The following is a 20,333-nucleotide window of genomic DNA, read 5'->3' on the forward strand; positions in this document are numbered from 1 at the left end:
ACTTTGCATCTTTGATAATTTTTTAGTGTTTGAACTGAAACTCATTTTACTACACCACATTGCAAAGTATAGAGTGCCCTAATTGATAACCAAAAGAGCAAAAAATGTCAAGCATTAAAAGAGCATAAAGTTCCATGTGCTATTCAGGGATAACAGTTTTAAAAAGAGGGATATGTAAAGGAGTAGTTACTCTTATTTGATCTTTCTTTTCTTTCTTGTATCCCATTGTTTTAATATGGGCCATGCTGTAGCTTATCATTCTTGTATATGCCGATGGGCATTTTTGTAATTGTATATATTTGTTTCCCTTTGACAAAATTTATCCTTTGGTGGTGGGGAGACACTCATTTCATTACAACCTTTCTGTTTTTTTTTTCAACTGGTTAGTTGTCTGAAGCCAATGAGGTTCATACCTATTTAGCAACGAGAAGCCAGAAATGAAGAAGAAAACAGAGATTAAGAGAATAGAAGAGAAGGGAAGAAGAGAGGAGAAAGAAAGAATAGAAGAAAAGGGTTCAGAATCTTTTAGTCTGCCGCCCAAAGTGCTATTTATATTAGGCTTAAAAGAGATACAATGACAGGAACACCCTTGTCACTAGAAACAACAGAAAAGAGCATTCTAACAGCAATATAATCAAAGGAAACATATGAAGAGATGGGACCACAAGCTGGTAAATCATTTTCTCTACACTCCCCCTCAAGTTGGGAAAACATATTTATCATTCCCAACTTGCTTAAATCTGTCTCAAGCTTGATTCTGTTGACTGCCTTGGTGAAGACATCAAGAAGCTGCATATTAGTGGCAACACAAGGAAGGCATACTTCTTGAGAGGCAACTTTCTCTCGGATGAAATGTCTGTCAACTTCAATGCATTTGGTTCTATCATGCTGTATTGGGTTGTAAGCAATGTTAATGGCCGACTAGTTATCACAATACAGCATCAAGAGGTCTTTCAAATTCAATTCCAAATTCTGTAAGGAGAGATTTCAGCCATAATATTTCAGCAACACCATTAGCCATAGACCTGTATTCGGCTTCAACATTAGAGCGAGCAACAACATTTTGTTTCTTGCTCTTCCAAGAGACTAGATTTCCTCCAACAAAGGCACAATACCCTGAAGTAGATCTCCTATCATCAATACAACCTACCCAATATGCATCAGTGTATACTTCTATTTTCATATGGCCATTATTTTTAAAAAGTATACCTCAGCCTAGACACCTTTTCAAGTAAGCTAAAATCCTCACAATAACATAAGTTTGAGTGCATCCCTTAGCAACCAGTCTAGTTTTATCTTTCAACTATACCATCGGCATTATACTCCACTGTGAATATCCACCTACACCCAACAAGTTTCTTCCCTCTAAGGGCATCCATCTCAACCTTCATTCCTTCCTTCCACTTAGGGACAATTAGGGCTTCTTGCATTTTTCTAGGAATATGAATGGCAGCAATGGAGGCTAAAAAAGACTTATATGATGAAAGGTGGTCATAAGAAAGGAAATGGGAGATACAATGGGCAGTGGATGAGATACACTGACGCTTCCCCTTATGTATTGCAATTGAGAGGTCAAGGTCATTTGAGGATGGCTGAGGCTCAATAGTAGAAGTGGGTATGTCACCAATAGTAGGAGTAGGTAAGGAGACAATACCTAAATCTGGTGCTGCGGAAGAGACAGGAATTGGCCTAGACTGATCATTATTGGAACCAACTTGCCTCCACCATCTTCTGTAAAACACCCTCAATTCTTTACACTTTTGACAACTCCCCTCATTACACTCCCCTTCACTCATAGGAATGGGCAAAGGAACATCTTGAGCAAAAGTCCCCTGCTCACCACTCTCCCCCTGAGGTGGAACTCTAGGGTAATAGGGGGCATCTTCAAAGAAGGTGACATCCATAGATAGAAACCCGGTTCTTGAGACAGGGTCATAACAGCAATACCCCTTTATATTTTGTGCATACCCAAGGAAGATACATTTGGCAGTCTTAGGGTCAAATTTTGAATGGGTGGTAAACCCAAGGATTTGGACAAAAAAGGTGTAACCAAAAGTTTTGGGAAGAATAGAAAATTGCTCCTTATTAGGATACAACAAGTTAAAAGGAGCTTTCGTGTCCAAAACCCATGAAGGAATCCTATTAATGAGATAACCAATAGTAAGAATGGCATCCCCCTAGAAATGTATAGGAACATTAGAGTTCAACATGATGCTTCTTGCAACTTCAAGGATGTTCCTGTTTTTCCTCTCAGCTACCCATTTTGCTGAGGTGTATGTGGACAAGTGCTTTGATGAATAACTCCATGTTCAAGGAGATAAGAAGCTAAGGGTTTTGCAAAATATTCTTTGGCATTATCAGATCTGAGATTTTTATTTTAATCCCAAATGAGTCATGATCATTTGATGAAAAAATGGGTCAAAGTGGGAACCTCATCTCGAGAGTGCATGAGGTAAACACATGAAAATCGATAGTAGTCATCAACAAATAATAGAAAGTATTTGTACCCTCTCATAGCAGGAATATGATAGGGCCCCAATCATCGATATGCACAATTTCAAAAGGAAAAGAACTTCTTTTATTACTTTGTGAATAAGTTGATCTATAATGCTTTGCCAACTCAAAGCTCTCACACTTCAAAATGGACACTTGGAATTAAAGACCCAAAAGAAAATGACCCAATCGATTATGCCAAAGCATAATCTGACTCACAGACTGTGACACAAAAGTCTTCCCAGCTTCTTTACTCTTCCCAATTGGATGTTCAAACAGGTAGATCCTATTCATCTCACAGCCAATTCCAATCACTTTCCTCATTGCCAGATCTTGGAAAACACAATGATCAAGGAAAAAGGTCACTGAACAGTTCTGGTGTTTTGTGATACTACTAATTGAAAGTAAATTAGTATTTAGTTTAGGAACATGCAGAACTGAGGATAAGGAAATAGCATCAGAGACTTTGATGTCTCCCTTGCCTGAAATAGGGACAAGAGAGCCATCAGCAATAGACACTTTGCCTCTGCCAAAGGACAAGCAATAAGTGTGAAATAAGGAAGACAAACTAGTCATATGATCAGATGCTCCTGAATCTACAATCCAAAAATGGTTAAGTGTTACCTAGGGTTGAGGCATGATAAGAAGTGGCCCTTGTACCTGATTGAGCAAAAGCAGGAGTGGGAGGAGTTGAATGAGACTATCCAGAGATGCCAACTTCATTCTCCGGCTGAGATAAAGCATCCATAACTGCAACCAATGCATCAAGAGAACAGGATCTAGTATTGGGTGTGGATGAAGTTCCTGTGGTTACAACTGCATTTGCATTTCCTTTCTTATTCCTAAGTCTTTCTGGAATTAGCCGAGTTTTGGCTTATTATAATATTCACAAAACACATCCCCCTCTTTCCTTCCTTCTTTCTTCCTTCTCCTTATCACCTCCAGTTTTCGGTTTTATGGTTGCTAAAGTTGATTCCATAAATGGAATTCGTAACATAACTTTTCCCCTACTTTCCTCACTATGTACCAAAGAGTAGGCTTGAGATAAACAGACACCATCTCTAGTGAGAAGTTGCTGCCTTACAATGTCATAATCAGAGTTTAGCACAGCTAGGAATTCACATTTTCTATTTTTCTCAACTAATTTCTTGCATGTGGCAGCATCGTTCTAGCTCTCCCACTCAATAGTCTCAAGATGATCAATCTCATGCCACAATGATTTCAAGGTGGAGAAATAAACTGACACAAGTTTCTCCTCCTGTTTAAGATTCACCTCAATTTTCAGTTCATAGGCTCTAGCAACATTAAGGGGCTGAGAATAGGTTTCTTTCATATATTGTCCCAAATCTTCTTAGTTGTCTTTGCTCAAAGATAGTTTCTACTGATATGAGGCTGCATGAAATTGCATAACCAAGTCATAGCCAGATAATTTTCTTGGACCCGTTTAGCAAGGGAAGGATCCTCCTAAGCTGGTTTCTTTGTGTCTCCCATCACATACCCCAACTTTCTCCTTCCCCCAATGGCCATCACAGTTGATTGGGCCCATTCCAAATAGTCTGTTCCATCCAATTTGACTGTAGTAATCTGAAATGAACTGCTATCAATAGAATTTCTAGCTCCTACAAGTCCTCCATATGGTTTGTTCTCATTTCTGGTCATTTCCATGTTGTAATGAACAATAGATATTCATAGAATGGAAGGTACAGCACTGTCCAACTCCCTTTTCAATAAAAATAAATTACTTCAAGTACTGTCCAACAGCACCCAGAAGAAAAAAAAAATAAAAAAAAAAATAGAGGCTTTTCTACGAATACAAGGCAGGTGGCTGAAGTGAACAGTCAACAACTCAGCCCAGAAGCACAGTCCACAAAGAAACCCAGAAAACAGTCCAAGAGAAGAAATCAGACAGCCAATCCTCCCAGAGGATTCCAAAAAACTTCGGACTTCTGTCAATCCAAAAGGAATGAAAAAACAACCCAGAAAGTAGGCGAGCAGCTCTCCAAGTTTTCTGAACCTTGGGCACCTTCTTCAATCACCAATGACCTCCAAGAACTAGGCGAATTAAGCTGAAACTTCCAGCCCTAGAAATGCTCTCATGTAGTCGACTGGACTACACTTACATGAGAGCCCTAATCAGTCTTAGGCCTGCTCTGATACCAAGTTGTCTGAAACCAATGAGGTTCATACCTATTTAAAAAGGAGAAGTCAGAAATGAAGAAGAAAACAGAGATGAAGAAAAGAGAAGGGAAGAAGAGAGGAGAAAGAAAGATAAAATAAAAGGGTTCAGACTCTTTTAGTTTTCCGCCCCAAGTGCTATTTATATTAGGCTTATAATAAAAGAGGTACAATGACAGGAATACCCCTGTCACTAGAAATAACAGAAAAGAACATTCTAACTGCAATAAAATCCCAAATTTCCTTTGCATTGGAGAGGAACATGAAATTACGGGCCATATGAGGCTGCATCAAACACATCAGCCATGACATAAGCAAAGAATTATCCTATTCCGATTTCGCAAACTTGGGGTCATCAGGTTTTGGCTTCCCCTCCTTAATGAATCCTAGCTTACCCCTACCTCCGATAATAAGCTTAGCTAATTGAGACCACTCAAGGAAGTTGGTTCCATCAAGTTTCACTGTGGTTGTCATACCACTAAAGACATCAACATAGGTCAAGAGCATTTTGCAAACAATCTGTACTTCCTTAGGCAATTCCATTTGGTTTGGATTGCTTTCTTGACAACTCTAAAACACTTTGTTGGAGACCAATACGAGACCAAAAACTGAATTGGCGGCAATTTATGAGAACTTTATCTCCTAAAAAAATACCTTGGGCTCAGAAAATGTGGAACAACTTCCCATACCTCTAGAAGAGTCAAATGACTCAAGGACAACAGGTTTCAAGCAAGTTCCAACCCCAGATACAGGGAAAAAATCCAAACATCGAACCAGTATTTTTTTTGTAATTTCTGATTGTAAAATCCGAGAAAAATCATGGGAGTATCAAATGAAGATGAGAGCCATACCAAAAAATCCCTAAAATCAGGGCACACCAAACTGAACCACTCTTAAGAGTTTGTCGCCAGTACCTGTACAGACTGTTGACATAATCCGACAGTAGTCTGACATCACCAAGTCTTCATGAGTTCAGGAGTTGACAAAAAAGGCTCTTCCAAGATTCCTCCTTGCTCTGATACCAAGTTGTAAAGTGCGGGAGAAATATAAGAGGAACAAGAGAGTTACGGGAGAAGAGGGTGTGTGACTGTTCACACCCAAATGTCCGTTTTATATCAAAGAAAAATTACAATTGTGCCCCTATATGGGCGCCCAAATACAACTAGGAAGGAAAGACAATAATGCCCCTTGACAAATACATATTCTTAACAGATTCAAAGAGATTTTCCTTTGAATAGTAAAGATTCAAAGAGAATTTTGTCCAACTGATTTGTGAACCAGGATTGTTTGAGGTCTCTAAATTCCTTGAGAATATTAAACAATTGCATTATACATCTTTCTACCTTCCCTATCACCCACTCCTCACTTTTCCTTTGAAAGATTCTTTTATTGCATTCCAGCCAAATGGACCAACAAAGGGCATTGGAATAAGCTTCAACGATATCTTACTCCATTTATTAAAAGCATTACGTTTCCAAGAAGTGATCAGATTTGGGAGGTCACATGGCAGCACCCAGCATACTAATAAACATTTTCAGAAAGTAAGACCATATATTCAACGAAAAGGGGAACTCAAGCAAGAGATGGATTGAGAATCAGCCACCTGATTACACAAAGGGCGCTGATTGTCTATAGCCAAATCCTCTAGATAACAGTGTTCAGTCATGACGATTTTGTTTAAGATGGCTGTCCACAAGAAAGATTGCAACAAGAAGAATACCGTAGGGCAGAATCAACCCTACACTGTTCCAAGTGGAGAAACCTCTACCAGTGCTACTATTAGAAACCAGAAGATAGATGCTACTCACAATGGAGAGTCTAAAATTCCACCAAACCAAAAGCACGCACTAGATTTTGTCAGAAAACGTTTAGGAAAATCTGAGTGCCAATCTTACCATTCCTAGACACCAATGACCACTGAAGTTTCTTGATTTTCATATGAAAACTCCAAGAATTTTCCTTGTGAAAAGAAAACAATTAATCTATATCCAAAAATAATCATCCAAGATCAGAAACTATTTTCCTTAAATCAACAAGTGCATGGGCACAACTCAAGTCCAACTTGCTCTGATATTAACTTGTCATTTATGATAAACAATCTGATTTGATTTAAAAAAGAATGGAGAAAAACAAAAAGAGAATAAGCAGTATAAGTTATGAGAAGAATAGAGGAAGAATGGGAAGAGTGTTGGCTATATACTCCTTTCAATTGATAATAGTGCTATCCTAATACAAGTATAACTTGAAGAAAGATGACAAACTACCCCTGTTGGCAACAATAAAAAAAAAGACAAAAAACAACAACAAAAGCAACAAAGAACGTTATTAAGTATGACTAAAAGTGAATGTCAAAAATGTGCAAGGCAAACCATTGCAAATTTATTAATGCTGCAAACATTCTACCCATCAAATGGTCCCTTCTCTGGCACCTCCTATGGATGGTTCTCCTTCCACTTCTACATTCTACCCATCAAATGGTCCCTTCTAACATTCTTGTTAGAAGGATGCCATGGACATTGAGATGCATGTCCTGATCGATAATGATGTCTGCGGTGTGGTTCGCCTTCCTCTGTATGTCTCCTCTATTAGCAGCAAATGTGAATCCTTTTTTAAGCTCAAGGTTGACAGAAGTATTGAATTATACAAGGCAAGATTAGTTTCCAGGGATATAAGCAAGAGTATGGCCTTGATTATTAGGAGAGGTTTGCTCTTGTTATCAAGATGATTACTGTTCATACTATTCATGCTTTATTAGTATTGTTACCTCTTTGTTAGTGGTCGGATTTTCAAATGGATGTCACAAAAACCTTCCTTCATGGCTAGTTAAAAGAAATTGTCTCAATGAAGCCTCCACCTGGCTGCTACATAGATCAAGCCACAGTCTGCCATCTTAAGAAATTTCTTTATGGGCTTAAACATGCTTGGTTTGAGGACTCTTGTAATGTTTTTATGGAGGCTGGTTACAAACAAAGTGCTTATGACTCATCCCTATTTGCTTCAGTGAATAAAAAGGCGTGCCTAGGCGCACAGGCGAGGCACATTTTGGGGTATGCACCTCGCCCAGGTCCTAGGCGCATGGGGCGTGCGCCTAGGCGTGCACCTGATGCGCCTTGCACCTCAGCCCAGGCATGCGCCTTTTCAAAATTTTGTGCTTTTTGCTTTTTTTAGTCTAACGGCTGGGCCGGGGGCTCTGCCCCTGGACCCCTGACCACGCCTCTCAAGGCAAGCCTGAACAGGTCTATGTTAGGGTCTGAAATTCTTATTTCTCACATAAAAAATAAAGATTTTATAACATTCATTGCCTTTAAAGAAGATATTTTATTGCAATGAATGAATGAACAACATTAGCAAATTCACCTATTGACACCAGCATCAATGGTTAGGTGTCATCTAATGGTTTGGTGGTGAAAAGGTCTAGAGAGATTGAGAGTAAAAGACGCTCCTTGCACCTTTTTTTTAATTTTCTGACATTTTTTTTATTTTTTAGCTGTTTTCTTTTTGTAATTTTGTGCCTTTCTCAAGAAGGCACGAGCCTCGCCTTGTGCCTAAGGCCAAATTGGCCCTTGCGCTTTTAAAACATTGATTTGCTTACAGTTGTTCTTAGAGCCCCACTCTTTTGCTTTATGTATCTTCATTAATAGTGATGATATAGAGGGTATTCAATAGTTTAAATTATTGTTCCAAATCTCCTTTTTTATGAAGGATCTTGTCCCCTTGACATACTCCTTCAGGTTAAAGATTCACTTCTCAACTTGGGGACATTTTGTAGACCAAAGAAAATATGCCTTGTATCTAATTAAGCTTGTTCATCTGAATAAGACAAAACAAGTCGATACTCTTTGTTTCTTTCCGCATTTTATGGGGTTTGATTTTGTGGGTCTGGTTTTGATGGGATGGTTTTATATCTTTGGATGTCTTGAGAGTTTTGTCGGTTGTTCTCTAGGTGTTTTATCTTTTTCATTCGAGTGATTGCGTATCACCTTTTTCTTGTATCCTATTTCTGTTTTAATTTTATTTTATTTATCTTCAAAAAAAAAACTTCTGCAAGACCTCACCTTGTACCGGTAACTTGTTGGCAATCTCATCTTATGATGATACATCTAACATGATTCATGTTGTCCAAAGTTTGAATTAGTTTGACACTTCTTGGTGTGATTTTCATCTCTCTACAGTTCACTAGATCGTTTGCCATCTTCAAGGCACCATCTAGAGGGGTTTATCTTTTCCCTCATCATACCAATCAACTTTGGACCTAATCTGATGCTGATTAGTTTGGCTGTCCTGATACTTATCGCTCCACAGCTGAATGGTGTGTAATTCTTGGTGACTCCCTCATTCTTGGAATTGCAATAAGCAACCGATAATGTTCAAATCTTCAGCTGGAGCTGAACATCATGCTTTGTCTACTGCTTGAAGTTATATTGCTTTTTATGAGGTTTCCTTCAAGGAATTAAGTATATCCATCTCCCATACCACACCTCTTTATGTAGATAACTTAAGCACCATGAACATCACCTCTAACTCTGTTTTTCATGAGAACACCAAACATATTGAGGTTGATGTTATTTCATCTGAGGCCAATTTCTTGCAGAAATGATCTCTCTTCCTCACATCTCCTCTAAGTATCAACTTTTCTGAGCTCACCATGAGTATCTTGTAGGCAAATGGATGGTGTCCCCACATCAGTTTGAGGGGGAGTAACCCTTGGAGTGCCAATCTCCAAGGGGTGATAACAATAGAATAAAATGTTATTAGAACCTTTAAGCAACTCATCAATAATCATCTCCCTATGGGGCATCAATGTTGTGGAACTTATTCCAAGTATAAAATGATTGCTATTGGAAAGAGTTCAAGATGAAAAACAAATCAACAGTAATGATTCAGGTAAATTAATGTACTTGCCCACATCTTAGCCACCAATGAAATATTTCTAAAAATAAGAGTACTTGGAGTGTCAAACGACTGCTATGTGTATTATCATGAATTAGAGGTTAAGTTGAACTTTAATAAATGATGATGTATGAAGTTCTCATACAGGACCAAACATAAACTGCAAAAGACAATTGTTTTTTAAAGGAATTGCTTCGAGTAATTCTTATCAAGATTATAATCAGGTAGTTGTTCATATTACAATAATTTTACTGTATAAACACATAAAATGGATTTTTAAACCATAGGAAACTTTCTAAATAAGATGCATAGTTGCATACTATGTTCATAGTTCTTAATCAAGAGTATGGAAACACAAACTGAATAAACACATAGAAGACCAATCTTTGAGCCATGTTAAATTATTCATTCAAAAAAAATAATCTTAATGAATAAATTTCACTTTTACCAATCACATAAAAAATAAGGAGCCAAACCAAAGTTGGTCAGTATGTACCGGTTCAACTTGAATTGCTTGCATGTTTTCAGGTCCGGAACCTTGAACTCTGAACAATGCAAGGCCATCCTCATTATATGTTTCATTTGTGATTTCTTTCTCTGCAATGTAATTCTTATACCCAGAACTACGGCCACCCTTTAAATTTGACACAAATTGTTATCAGCATTATTGATGAAATAAATATAATACAATCACATGTAATGAAAGATCATAAATGTTTGTTCCATGTAAAGTTCCTTTCCTAAAGTTAAATTTATACAAACCTTAAACACAATAAAGGTCTGAAAAATTGAAAAGAACTGAATTGGTTCATTCCCTTCAAAGATACGAGCCTGTAGATGCAAAATCAATAAAAAATGTGGAAATATAAAATGCAGCCCAGTATACAACAACTTGGTTTACCAATAAACCCAATCACCACCAAAAAGGAAAACTACTATACTACCTGAGCAGCCTGGAACTTTAAGGACTCAACCATCTTGCTTGACAGTGAGAGTGCTGAAGTTCTTTCTTCCTGCATTATCCATAACAAAAATTAAACCAAAAAGATGATAGCATCCAGAAAACATAGGATATAATTTTTAATAGAAAAAAAAATCTTGGAATCTACAAAATCATTATTTAAGAAATTATGACCTTTGAGTGGAATGAGTAACAGGATTTATGTTGTTAACCCCCACATAGATGTGATGGGGCAAATAATGATTTCTCCTGGTTGGGATAGCATAATTAAAGGCATTACTTTCTATATGTTGATTTATCCTCTAAGGCCTTCAGTTACCTTTCCTAGAATAACACAGATATCATTTGACAAAAAGGGAAGAAAAAGAGGGTCGATGACTGACGACATAGAGAAATATTCTAACTCAACAATAAAATTCAGTAATCTTTTACCGAGAACATCTCAATATAAGTTGCTCACTGGTAGGCTGTTGCCAACTCTTCTTTGGTGAGACCTCACTCTTTTTGGTGTGGAGCCACCTATGAATGAACACATCAAGCTGAATTTTGATGAATGCAGCCAAGGTAATCCTGGCATCTCTGGTATTGGAGGAATATTTAGGGACAGTGATGGACATATATCATGCTTCTACCCTAGCCCCATAGGTGTTGCGGACTCCACAAGAGAAAAGGTTTTGATGATGCTACAAGGGTTAGAAACAGAAAGATCACTCAATCATCGCACTTGAAGTTGGTTCTGGGATGGATTAAAAACTATCAAAAAGGTTTATGGGTGCATAGAAACAATATGAGAGAGGTCAGAGACTGAGGAAATGACAGCGAGTGTCGATGAGTTGAGATTAGCAAATGGTCTTTCTGTATTGGGGCTTTGTTTCCTGGGAGAGTGATAGCAAGGAAAATACATTGAAATGGAATGGGTAGATTGGAGCCAAGCCTACATTAAAGCAGGGTATTCTTGGCATACTTCAAACTTATGTACAATGTAACAAAAATATTCTTTTCTACAATTAATAAGTTGATCTAAATGGTTGCTGATCAAGTAAAAACAGTATAGTTCATAGGTCTTCCTCAGGAAAGGAGGTTAGATGGGTGGAAGGCTAAGGAGGTTAGAAGTGTCCTGTCAAGTCTTCCAACCTATTACCTACCTTTTCTGAAAATACCACCTAAGGTGGCTGAAAGAATCGAGAAGGTTCAGAGGGATTTTCTTTGGGAGGGGGAGGCGTGGGCAAGAAATACTATTTAGTGATCTGGGAGACTGGGACAAGGAGTGCAATCCAAAGGAGAGGGGAGGGTTGGGGATAAGAGGGGATGTTTGGGGATAAGGAGAGAGAGAATTTTTAACGGGGCCTTAATGGGGAAACGGCTTTGGAGATTTAGTTTATGGAGAGGAGAACTCATTGTGAAGGAGGGTTGTGGTTGGGAAGTATGGAGTGGTAAGATTCATCTGGGAATCGAGGGAGGTGAGGGCTTCCTATGGGGTGAGTGTGTGGAAGGGGATCATGACTTTTAACAAGGAATTCAGAGATCTAACTAGCTTTGCAGTCGGGGATGAGTCTAAGATCAGATTTTGGGAGCGTGACTGGTGTGTGGCGGGTAAGTTGTGTGAGTTACGCCCAAGACTGTACAAGTTAACAGATGCTTGTTGTAAGGCTTATTTAATTGTTACTTTATAGTTGTTGTTAGTAGGTGGTCCTCTTAAGATACTATCAGTTAGTTATTTTTCCTTTTTTCTTATTAGTTTGTTTCTAGGGTGTGCCACCAGGGGCATACTTGTAATTTCTATTCTTTTTTATTAAGTTAATATAAATAGTGAACTGGTGGCTGCCAAAGACAGTTTTTTCTTTTTCTCTCAATCGTATCTCTCTTTCCTTCTCTTTCTCTCTCTCTCTCGTCTCCCACTCTCCATGAATGATTACATGGTATCAGAGCCAGGTTTTTGAGCTATAAAGGAATTTCGGTCCCTCCTGTTTTGAACCTGCTTTGCCTTTTCTTCCCTTCTTTAAATTCTTGGACGTGGAAGACAGAGAAACCCTAGAAGATTACTGGCGGCACCTCCTATGGGTTTTTCCTTGGTCGTAATATCAAGGAAACCCTAGTCGAAGAAGGGCGATACTGATAAAGACTCTTCTCTGGTTGGCACCTTCGTACAGGTGCTGGACAGGTGTGTTCTTGTTTTTGTCTTTTTTTGGCCAATGGTGTGAAGGCCTTTATTCCTTGGTTCTTTACATTCGTTTGGATGTTGGATTGTTAGACTGTATGGGTTGTAGTCGGACTGATAGTAACATCTGCTTTGGCTGTGTTGGACTGATTACCGGACTGGTTTAATGACTGAACCATCACAGAGTTGATTTTAGCAGTTTCTTGTTTTCTTGAGGGTTGGTATTCTGCTTGTGGCTGTTGTGTAGTTGTGTGGGATTTGGACTGTTTTCAGCAGTATTCTATGGCAAATTATGAATCAACTTCATCGGGGGTTACACCGACCCGCAACACAACTGGTATGGGAGGTGAAAACATGATGTTTCCCATGCCAATTACCCCTTTAAATTGTCTGAACTACCTGGAGTGGGCTAAAAGTGTAAAACTCTATGTAACGGCAAGGGGAAAAGCTGGTTACATAAATGGAAGGGTGAAAGAACCTAAGGGTGAGACAGCTAAACATGATAGGTGGGACCAAGAAAACAGTATCGTGATGTCTTGGCTCCTTGTAGCCATAGAACCTGATGTGAAGAAGAACTTTATGTGGGCAGACACCGCTAGTGAGATCTGGGAACAGGCCAAAACTACCTATTCTGAGCAAAGGCATTATGCCAAGTTTTACCAGTTACAAGCTGAATCTTCAACCTGTAAACAAGGAAATCGTAGTTTGTCTTCATATTATTTAGCCCTTACTTCCATATGGAAAGAATTGGATCATTATCAGGCTATAGAGTGGAAACATGATGATGATGCTAAGGCCTATAGGAAGCTGGTCTCTTAGCAACGTGTGTTTGCCTTCTTGTTGAGACTGAACCCTACTTATGAACCTTTGAAGGTTCAGATCCTAGGAAGCAAAGAGTTGTTGTCGGTTCACGAGGTATACTCCCTTGTTTAATCGGAAGAAAGTAGGCGGAGTGTGATGGTTACAGCTGAGGGGGAGCAACAAGTTGCTTTGGCTGCGATGAATAATAACTCCACGGGAAAGAAAAGTGACACCAAGAAGACTGATGATAAAGATAAGTTGTTTTGTACCCACTGTTGGTGTTCACGGCATACACGTGACACATGTTGGGACATCCATGGGAAACCCGAGTGGGTAGAGAAGAACCAAGAACAAGGTCAAGGTCAAGGTCAGAAGAAGATGAACACAACATAGAATGCAACACATGTGGCAACCCAAGATACTCAGGTTGCCGATACTACCTGGGACCACCGTAATAATTCTAACCCCAAGGAAGATATAATGAATTCCTTCAGAGAACACCTGGAGTCTTATGGTAGGGCTTTGCGACAAATGGATAGCTCAGTCACTGGTACTCCCTCTACTTCATTTGCATCTACATCAGGTAATACAACTTCTACAACCCATGTCACTCCCACAAGTTCCCCTTGGATCATTAACTCAAGGGCCTCTAACCACATGACTGGTAAGCCGAACTTGTTTCAGACCTATAGCCTTTTGTCAGGAAGGGTTAAAGTGAGGCTTGTAGATGGCTCATTCTCCTCCATTACAGGCCAAGGATCAATATCTCTTCCCATGGCCTTAATATTGTGTATTGCATGTCCCTCAACTTCCTATAAATTTGCTTTCAATTAGTAGTATCACAAGCTCATTAAACTGTGGTGTAACATTTTTTCCTGGCTCATGTGTTTTTCAGGACCTAAATTCTGAGAGGACGATTGGTAGAGGGAGCCTAGTGGATGGTCTCTACATTCTCGACAACAAAGCTGGTCTCTCGGTGTCATCCTCAGAGTCACATAGTCAGTCAAATAAGAGTCAATTTTTTTTTGTGGCATAGTCGTTTAGGTCATGTTTCTTTTGAAATATTAACTTCCTATAAATTTGCTTTCAATTAGTAGTATCACAAGCTCATTAAACTGTAGTGTAACCTTTTTTCCTGGCTCATGTGTTTTTCAGGACCTAAATTCTGGGAGGATGATTAGTAGAGGGAGCCTAGTGGATGGTCTCTACATTCTCGACAACAAAGCTGGTCTCTCGATGTCATCCTCAGAGTCATATAGTCAGTCAAATAAGAGTCAAATTTTTTTGTGGCATAGTCGTTTAGGTTATGTTTCTTTTGAAATAGTAAAGTCTTTGTTTCCGATTTTATTTAAGTCATGTTCAATGTCAGAGTTCCAGTGTCAAACGTGTCAGTTGAGCAAACAATGTAGAACAACTTTTCACTCAAGTATTAAAAGATCAAGTGTTCCTTTTCATGTTGTGTAATCTGATGTATGGGGGCCTACTAATGTAATCTCCGAGGGAGGATAAGTACTTTATCACACTGATCGATGATTACTCTCGCTATACATGGGTATTTCCTATGCATAGTAGAGACGAAGTTCCAAAGATTGTGAAAGACTTCCAAAGGATGGTATTTACGCAGTTCCATGTTTTAATACAGATCTTCCAATCCGACAATGCAAAAAAATACTTCCATGGTGATCTCAATGAGTTCTTTGTCTCCCACAGATCTATTCATAGGAGCTCATGTGCCAGAACACCACAACAAAATGGTGTTGCACAAAGAAAAAACAAACACCTCCTTGAGGTAGCTCGCGGGATGATGTTGCACATCAATGTTCCAAAAAGGTTTTGGGTGGATACTATACTTGCAGCTGCTTATGTCATCAATCGCATGCCCTCCAAAGTGTTGAACTACATGGCCCCTCATCAGTTATTGTACCCTCAGTACCCTTTATTTTCTATTCCTATAAGAGTCTTTGGTTGCCATGCCTTTGTCCATGATTTGTCTCCATCTCAAGGTAAGTTTGACCCTCAGTACCCTCCAAAGTGCATCCCATTTGCAGTATCATGGAACATATGGAAGGAGAGGAAGAGAAGATCTTCAAAGACAAAGCCTAGAGTATGGATAAGATGGTTGCAGCTGTTAGCAGATCAGTGACAAATTGGATGCTGATTCTCCCAGATTTCAGACAGTTAGAAAAGGACGACTTGGGAAATAGGTTAGGGGAGGTCCTGGGTTTTCATATATGTAATGTGGAGTTTGCACATTAGTCGTAAGTTGGTCTTTGTATTTGGGTGATAACTTGCCACCCTCTCTTTTTTCTTTAATAAAAAATTTATTTGCTTATCAAAAACGAAAAAAAAATATTTTTTTTGGATCAGCAAGAAGGAACCAAGTGAAAAACACATTACATAAGTTACAAATTACAATAAACAGTTGGAAACAAGCCCAAAAAGATTACAAAACATCTGCTACCCATAGACCCCCTGCTTGGCTAAAGTGTCAGCCATCCCATTTGCAGTCCATCTAATCCAAGTAAAGGTGGCATTAAGTGTGTAATAACAAGGCAGGTGCCTCATTATAACATCATTTATATTATTGCATCTTATTAATATGTGTGTTAACACATTATATAATATACTATATATATCATTTATACTTTGTTTCCCTCAGGAAGATCTAATAACAACTTCTAAATATTTATTATTTAAGAAAGAAATAAAGAAAGAAACCAACATAAATTCTTTTTTCTATATTAAAAAATCTATCCTATCTTTACTGGGAAACTACTGCAAAAGAAACTGGGAAACTACTGCAAAAGAAAAGGCCCAAAAAGTTTTTGAACAAAATGCAAAGAAAAGCTCTGTGAATACAAAAGTTTTCATGCATAGATGGGACCCATGCATGACATTTCTCCTATTTGAGTGCCTTGCTGTTTCCTTCTAACATGCAGCCATGAGATGTAGGAATTATGGAAAATCTGCTAAACATATATTCATAAGAAAGAAATGATGGTGGATACAATAGGCTCAAGAAATTCTTCACCTCAATACTCTGCTTTCCAAACCAAGTGCCAATAAGGTGTTCTTCTTTGTCTTCTCCTGGGTATGAATACTGAAAAATATAGCAATCTCCACTGTAAAATTTTGACAGCTCTGAAGACTGAAGCATAACTTTTTCCTGCTCATTTACACGCCAAACCTGTTTATCCAGGCTGGAAACTAGAGTTAGCAATTGGACCTGAAAATGCATTTTGAAAGCTTGTCTTACAGCAAGCAAAATACCCCAGTTCAATCTGCAAATTGAGTAAAAGATACATAAATACATATATACATACATATGTATTTATGTATGTATGGTATGTATTGTATGTATGTATGTATGTATATCATAATAGCACCTGCAGATTGCCTGTGCAATCAATATATGGCTGAGGTTCTTCTTTCACAGGAGAAGCTTTCAGGAGACCCTTGACATTAAATCCTTGACGTCTTAGAAGTTCTACAAAATCATTGGAAACATAACAGTTCTAAAAGTTAGAAGACAAAGAACAACTTGAATTGTAAAAGCCAGTAAGTAGACAATATATTCAAGTCACAGTTTTCAAGTTATGTAATACATAGATTTAGTTACTGACCAGCAACTTTGCCTCTACCATCCTCTGATATAGTCACATCATTTGTCTGAGACCATGAATCAAATTTTGAGCGGAATGCCACTGTTTCAAACCCCTCAATAGCACGAATTATGTGAGAGTTTGGTCGCTCAGGGCTACGAGTCAACTCCTGTGTATTGAAATTGTGTAATGCATCAAGGATATAAGTCTGCATACAAAGAACTAGTGTTAAGTATGATATGTTAAGTAGGTATTACTTCTGCAGCTGCACTAGCCGTTTTTCTTTCATCAAGAGATGTATTTCTCCCCATCCACACAAAAACTTCAACCCCACAATCCAGAAGGAAACATTTGTTTGTATCTAGCAAATCCCTTGTAAACGAATCAGCCTGCACAGGCTCTGACTGCCCCTTGACAATCCTAAAATGATAAACACATTCTGTCAAAACCAATATATAATGTGAAAATGATTGTACTGCCATCCCAATGGATACTGCACCCCATGACATGGAAAATGAAAATAAATAAAATCCAAATAGAAATGCCTATGTCATAATAAAAAATCTTGTTCTTGGGAACTATTTATGTAATGAATTATTTGTTTCTTTCAATTTTTCATTGTGACATCAGAAACTTTAAGAAAAACAGAAAGGAAAAACATAATAATAATATCTATATCATAAATATGCAAATTCTTTGGTTCTGAAACATGTGTTTCTGTAATACTACTATTAAAGCACAGTAGGCTGAAAATATAGAAAAATAAAAATATAGTATCCCTATAATATTACATTTGGGAAAGGCTTAGTTGAGTTGACTAGTATTTATCGTAACTCATAAATATGCAAATTCTTTGGTTTGGAAACATGCTGTGTGTAGAAGTTAATTACAGTACTGTTAAAGTACCATAGGCTGCAAAAGTTGCAAATAAATATTAGATCCAATGTTTGCAAACAGAGTGCTATAATGTTGCACCTTGTGTACGGTGACCTACAGTCACAACACCAACATCCCAAGTGTGCAAGATTTATAACCCTACACTGTTATTGCAATACTGGTACCACAAAACATGTTTTTGTACATAGAATTTCTCAACTTAGAATAACCTAGGATTGTTAATCTACAAGCAACAAGTTCTTGATAAAGAAATAGTCCCCATCTTTTCTGATGCAAAAAAAAAAAAAGAACATACTGGAGTAACTTCGGGGGGAAAGCTTCAATGGTTTTATCTTCTTCAGATGCAGCCCTTCTTGGGAGTGGAGCAAAGCCACCAAAGAAACTCCAGAACTCTCCAGTTTCAGCATCAGCCATTAGCTTCCCATCCTCTGTAATAACTCAACTCAGAATACTGTTACTTGTTTAATACTTAATATATCATCATTTGACCTCCCAATTAATATTTCAACTTACCAATGGTAGCTACCTCACATTTCCCATTATGATATGTGTCTTTGACATACTGGACAACTTCTAGAGCTTTGGCCCTCTCTTGAATAGATGAATTTGAACCATTAAATTGAAAAATTTTAGATTCAGTATCCAAAATGAAAATGTCATCATGATTGAGCGAGGATCGAGCAAATGGGACCTGTCCAAAGGAAAAGAAAATTAATGAAAACTACAAATGAAAAAAAAATGCAAAAAATATTCATATTGGAGAATATCAAGTGCAAATACTTGCCTCTTTTACATGGACAACATGTTTCCCTTTGCATACATATAAGCGTGTTTGGTGCTGTTCAGCCTCAGCATGCTTGAAGCCCGATGAAACTCCACCTTTTTGAGGTATTATACATGGTTTAAAATAAGATAGAAACTTCTCAGTTTCATGACCCTGTACCTCCCTGTATTGAACAGCACGTCCACCAAGAGCTGCATCCAGTTCAACTGTCTTGATTGCTGCAGTACCAGCTTCATCCTATTTATTTTCACAGGCAGAAGGATGTCAAACTATAAATATCTCTGCAGATATTGGATCCTATTTTCCATAACAAATGAATAGTGAGTAAAAAAAAAGTTATATAGAAGCCGCATCACACCTGGGTGGTATCTGTACCAAGCCAATAATGGATATCATGACGGAATGCACCACTTTTTAAGGCTGTAGTCTGCACAAAGTATATAAGCTTTAAAAGTATTGCAACAGTTTTTAACATATAATTGCAATTATAATGAAGAAATACATTTTTGAAAACAAAAGGGAACTTGAAGGAATGGTTATTATATAAATAAGCTAAAAGCTGTTCACACTACCACCTAATCTAAACCTTCCTTGTTTGATAAGAGACAATTATGTTTGTTACTCGCTATAGGGAGGTGACATCAACAAGAAAACAGAACAGTGTTTAAAATGTGGAGGCATAAAGCAAGGTACCAGGACCTTTAGCTGCATGACTTACCATTTCTTGAAAAATAATATGAAATTAAAGTGAGAAAAGTGTTGAAACATGCAAAAAATGAGCATAATTTCTATTGGGAAGTACATGAATAGTTGATCACTTAAAGAACAACTATAAGAATGTTAGGAGCTCACAAATCATTTAATTACAACTCAAAAGTGTTAAGTGGAAAATAATATCATTTTAAATATGTTGAAGCATAGATACAATCACATATACATACACTTTTACATATCATTTCAACACGAGCCGTGAGGAACATACCTTATACTTTCAGGCTGAGCCACGAGAATTTGCCTCAACGAATTTTCCTTGAGCCTCACATAGAGGTGACATCCAAGGCATAAATAATAAGAACACTCTGGAAATATGTTTGTTAGGATGGATATTAAGGATCCATTTGGTTTGCAGTGAACCAAATGGGGCCTAAGTTATTAACAGGTCAAACTGTTAATATCCCCAAACTCTTAGTATTTTACATTTCGGTGGCCTTTGAAATCAGGCATATCATGTCAATGCTTTAATTTTTTCTTCAAAAGTCATATTTCTTGTTAACCATTTGAATTTCTTAATATCATCCTTGTAACACCAAATTTCAGTATCTGGCTCCTCAGCCAACCCACCACCAGCTTTGAATAACCTTCAATCATCAAGTTTTTCAGTTTCAACTCATTTCCAATCTATACTCCTTGTATTGCAGCAAGTAAGTCAGCCCTAAGAGATCCCTCTACTCCAAATAGACCCAAAACAAAGTAATTACATGTCCTCCTTCAGTCATTGGCCAGGCTGTTTACACTTCTAGGGATCCACTCATGAGGTATTCAAATTTCAACCTAGCAGATGACCCTGTCTTA

At 37.9% G+C, this 20,333-nt stretch overlaps 1 protein-coding gene across 6 annotated transcripts in view; it reads right to left on the reverse strand.

The window, feature by feature from the left end:
- LOC148843754 (villin-4-like) overlaps window positions 1–20,333 on the reverse strand; it is a 62,861-nt gene that overhangs the window by 30,009 nt on the left and 12,519 nt on the right. For 3 of the 6 annotated variants that reach the window (XM_088957779.1, XM_088957781.1, XM_088957780.1), the window contains 11 exons: window positions 19,120–19,188; window positions 18,762–18,998; window positions 18,491–18,668; window positions 18,273–18,405; window positions 17,338–17,500; window positions 17,102–17,249; window positions 16,865–16,965; window positions 16,510–16,665; window positions 10,503–10,571; window positions 10,321–10,389; window positions 10,055–10,192 (listed from right to left, as the gene is read on the reverse strand). In XM_088957779.1, the coding sequence (XP_088813905.1) occupies window positions 10,055–10,192; window positions 10,321–10,389; window positions 10,503–10,571; window positions 16,510–16,665; window positions 16,865–16,965; window positions 17,102–17,249; window positions 17,338–17,500; window positions 18,273–18,405; window positions 18,491–18,668; window positions 18,762–18,998; window positions 19,120–19,188 (1,461 nt within the window). Of the gene's footprint in view, window positions 1–10,054; window positions 10,193–10,320; window positions 10,390–10,502; window positions 10,572–16,509; window positions 16,705–16,864; window positions 16,966–17,101; window positions 17,250–17,337; window positions 17,501–18,272; window positions 18,406–18,490; window positions 18,669–18,761; window positions 18,999–19,119; window positions 19,189–20,333 lie in introns of all 6 variants that reach the window. The other 3 variants (XM_088957775.1, XM_088957777.1, XM_088957778.1) reach the window with 1 other exon arrangement.

Source organism: Nelumbo lutea, chromosome 8 (assembly GCF_056320005.1).
Source record: "Nelumbo lutea isolate HS-2025 chromosome 8, American lotus-T2T, whole genome shotgun sequence".
Taxonomy (NCBI): domain Eukaryota; kingdom Viridiplantae; phylum Streptophyta; class Magnoliopsida; order Proteales; family Nelumbonaceae; genus Nelumbo; species Nelumbo lutea.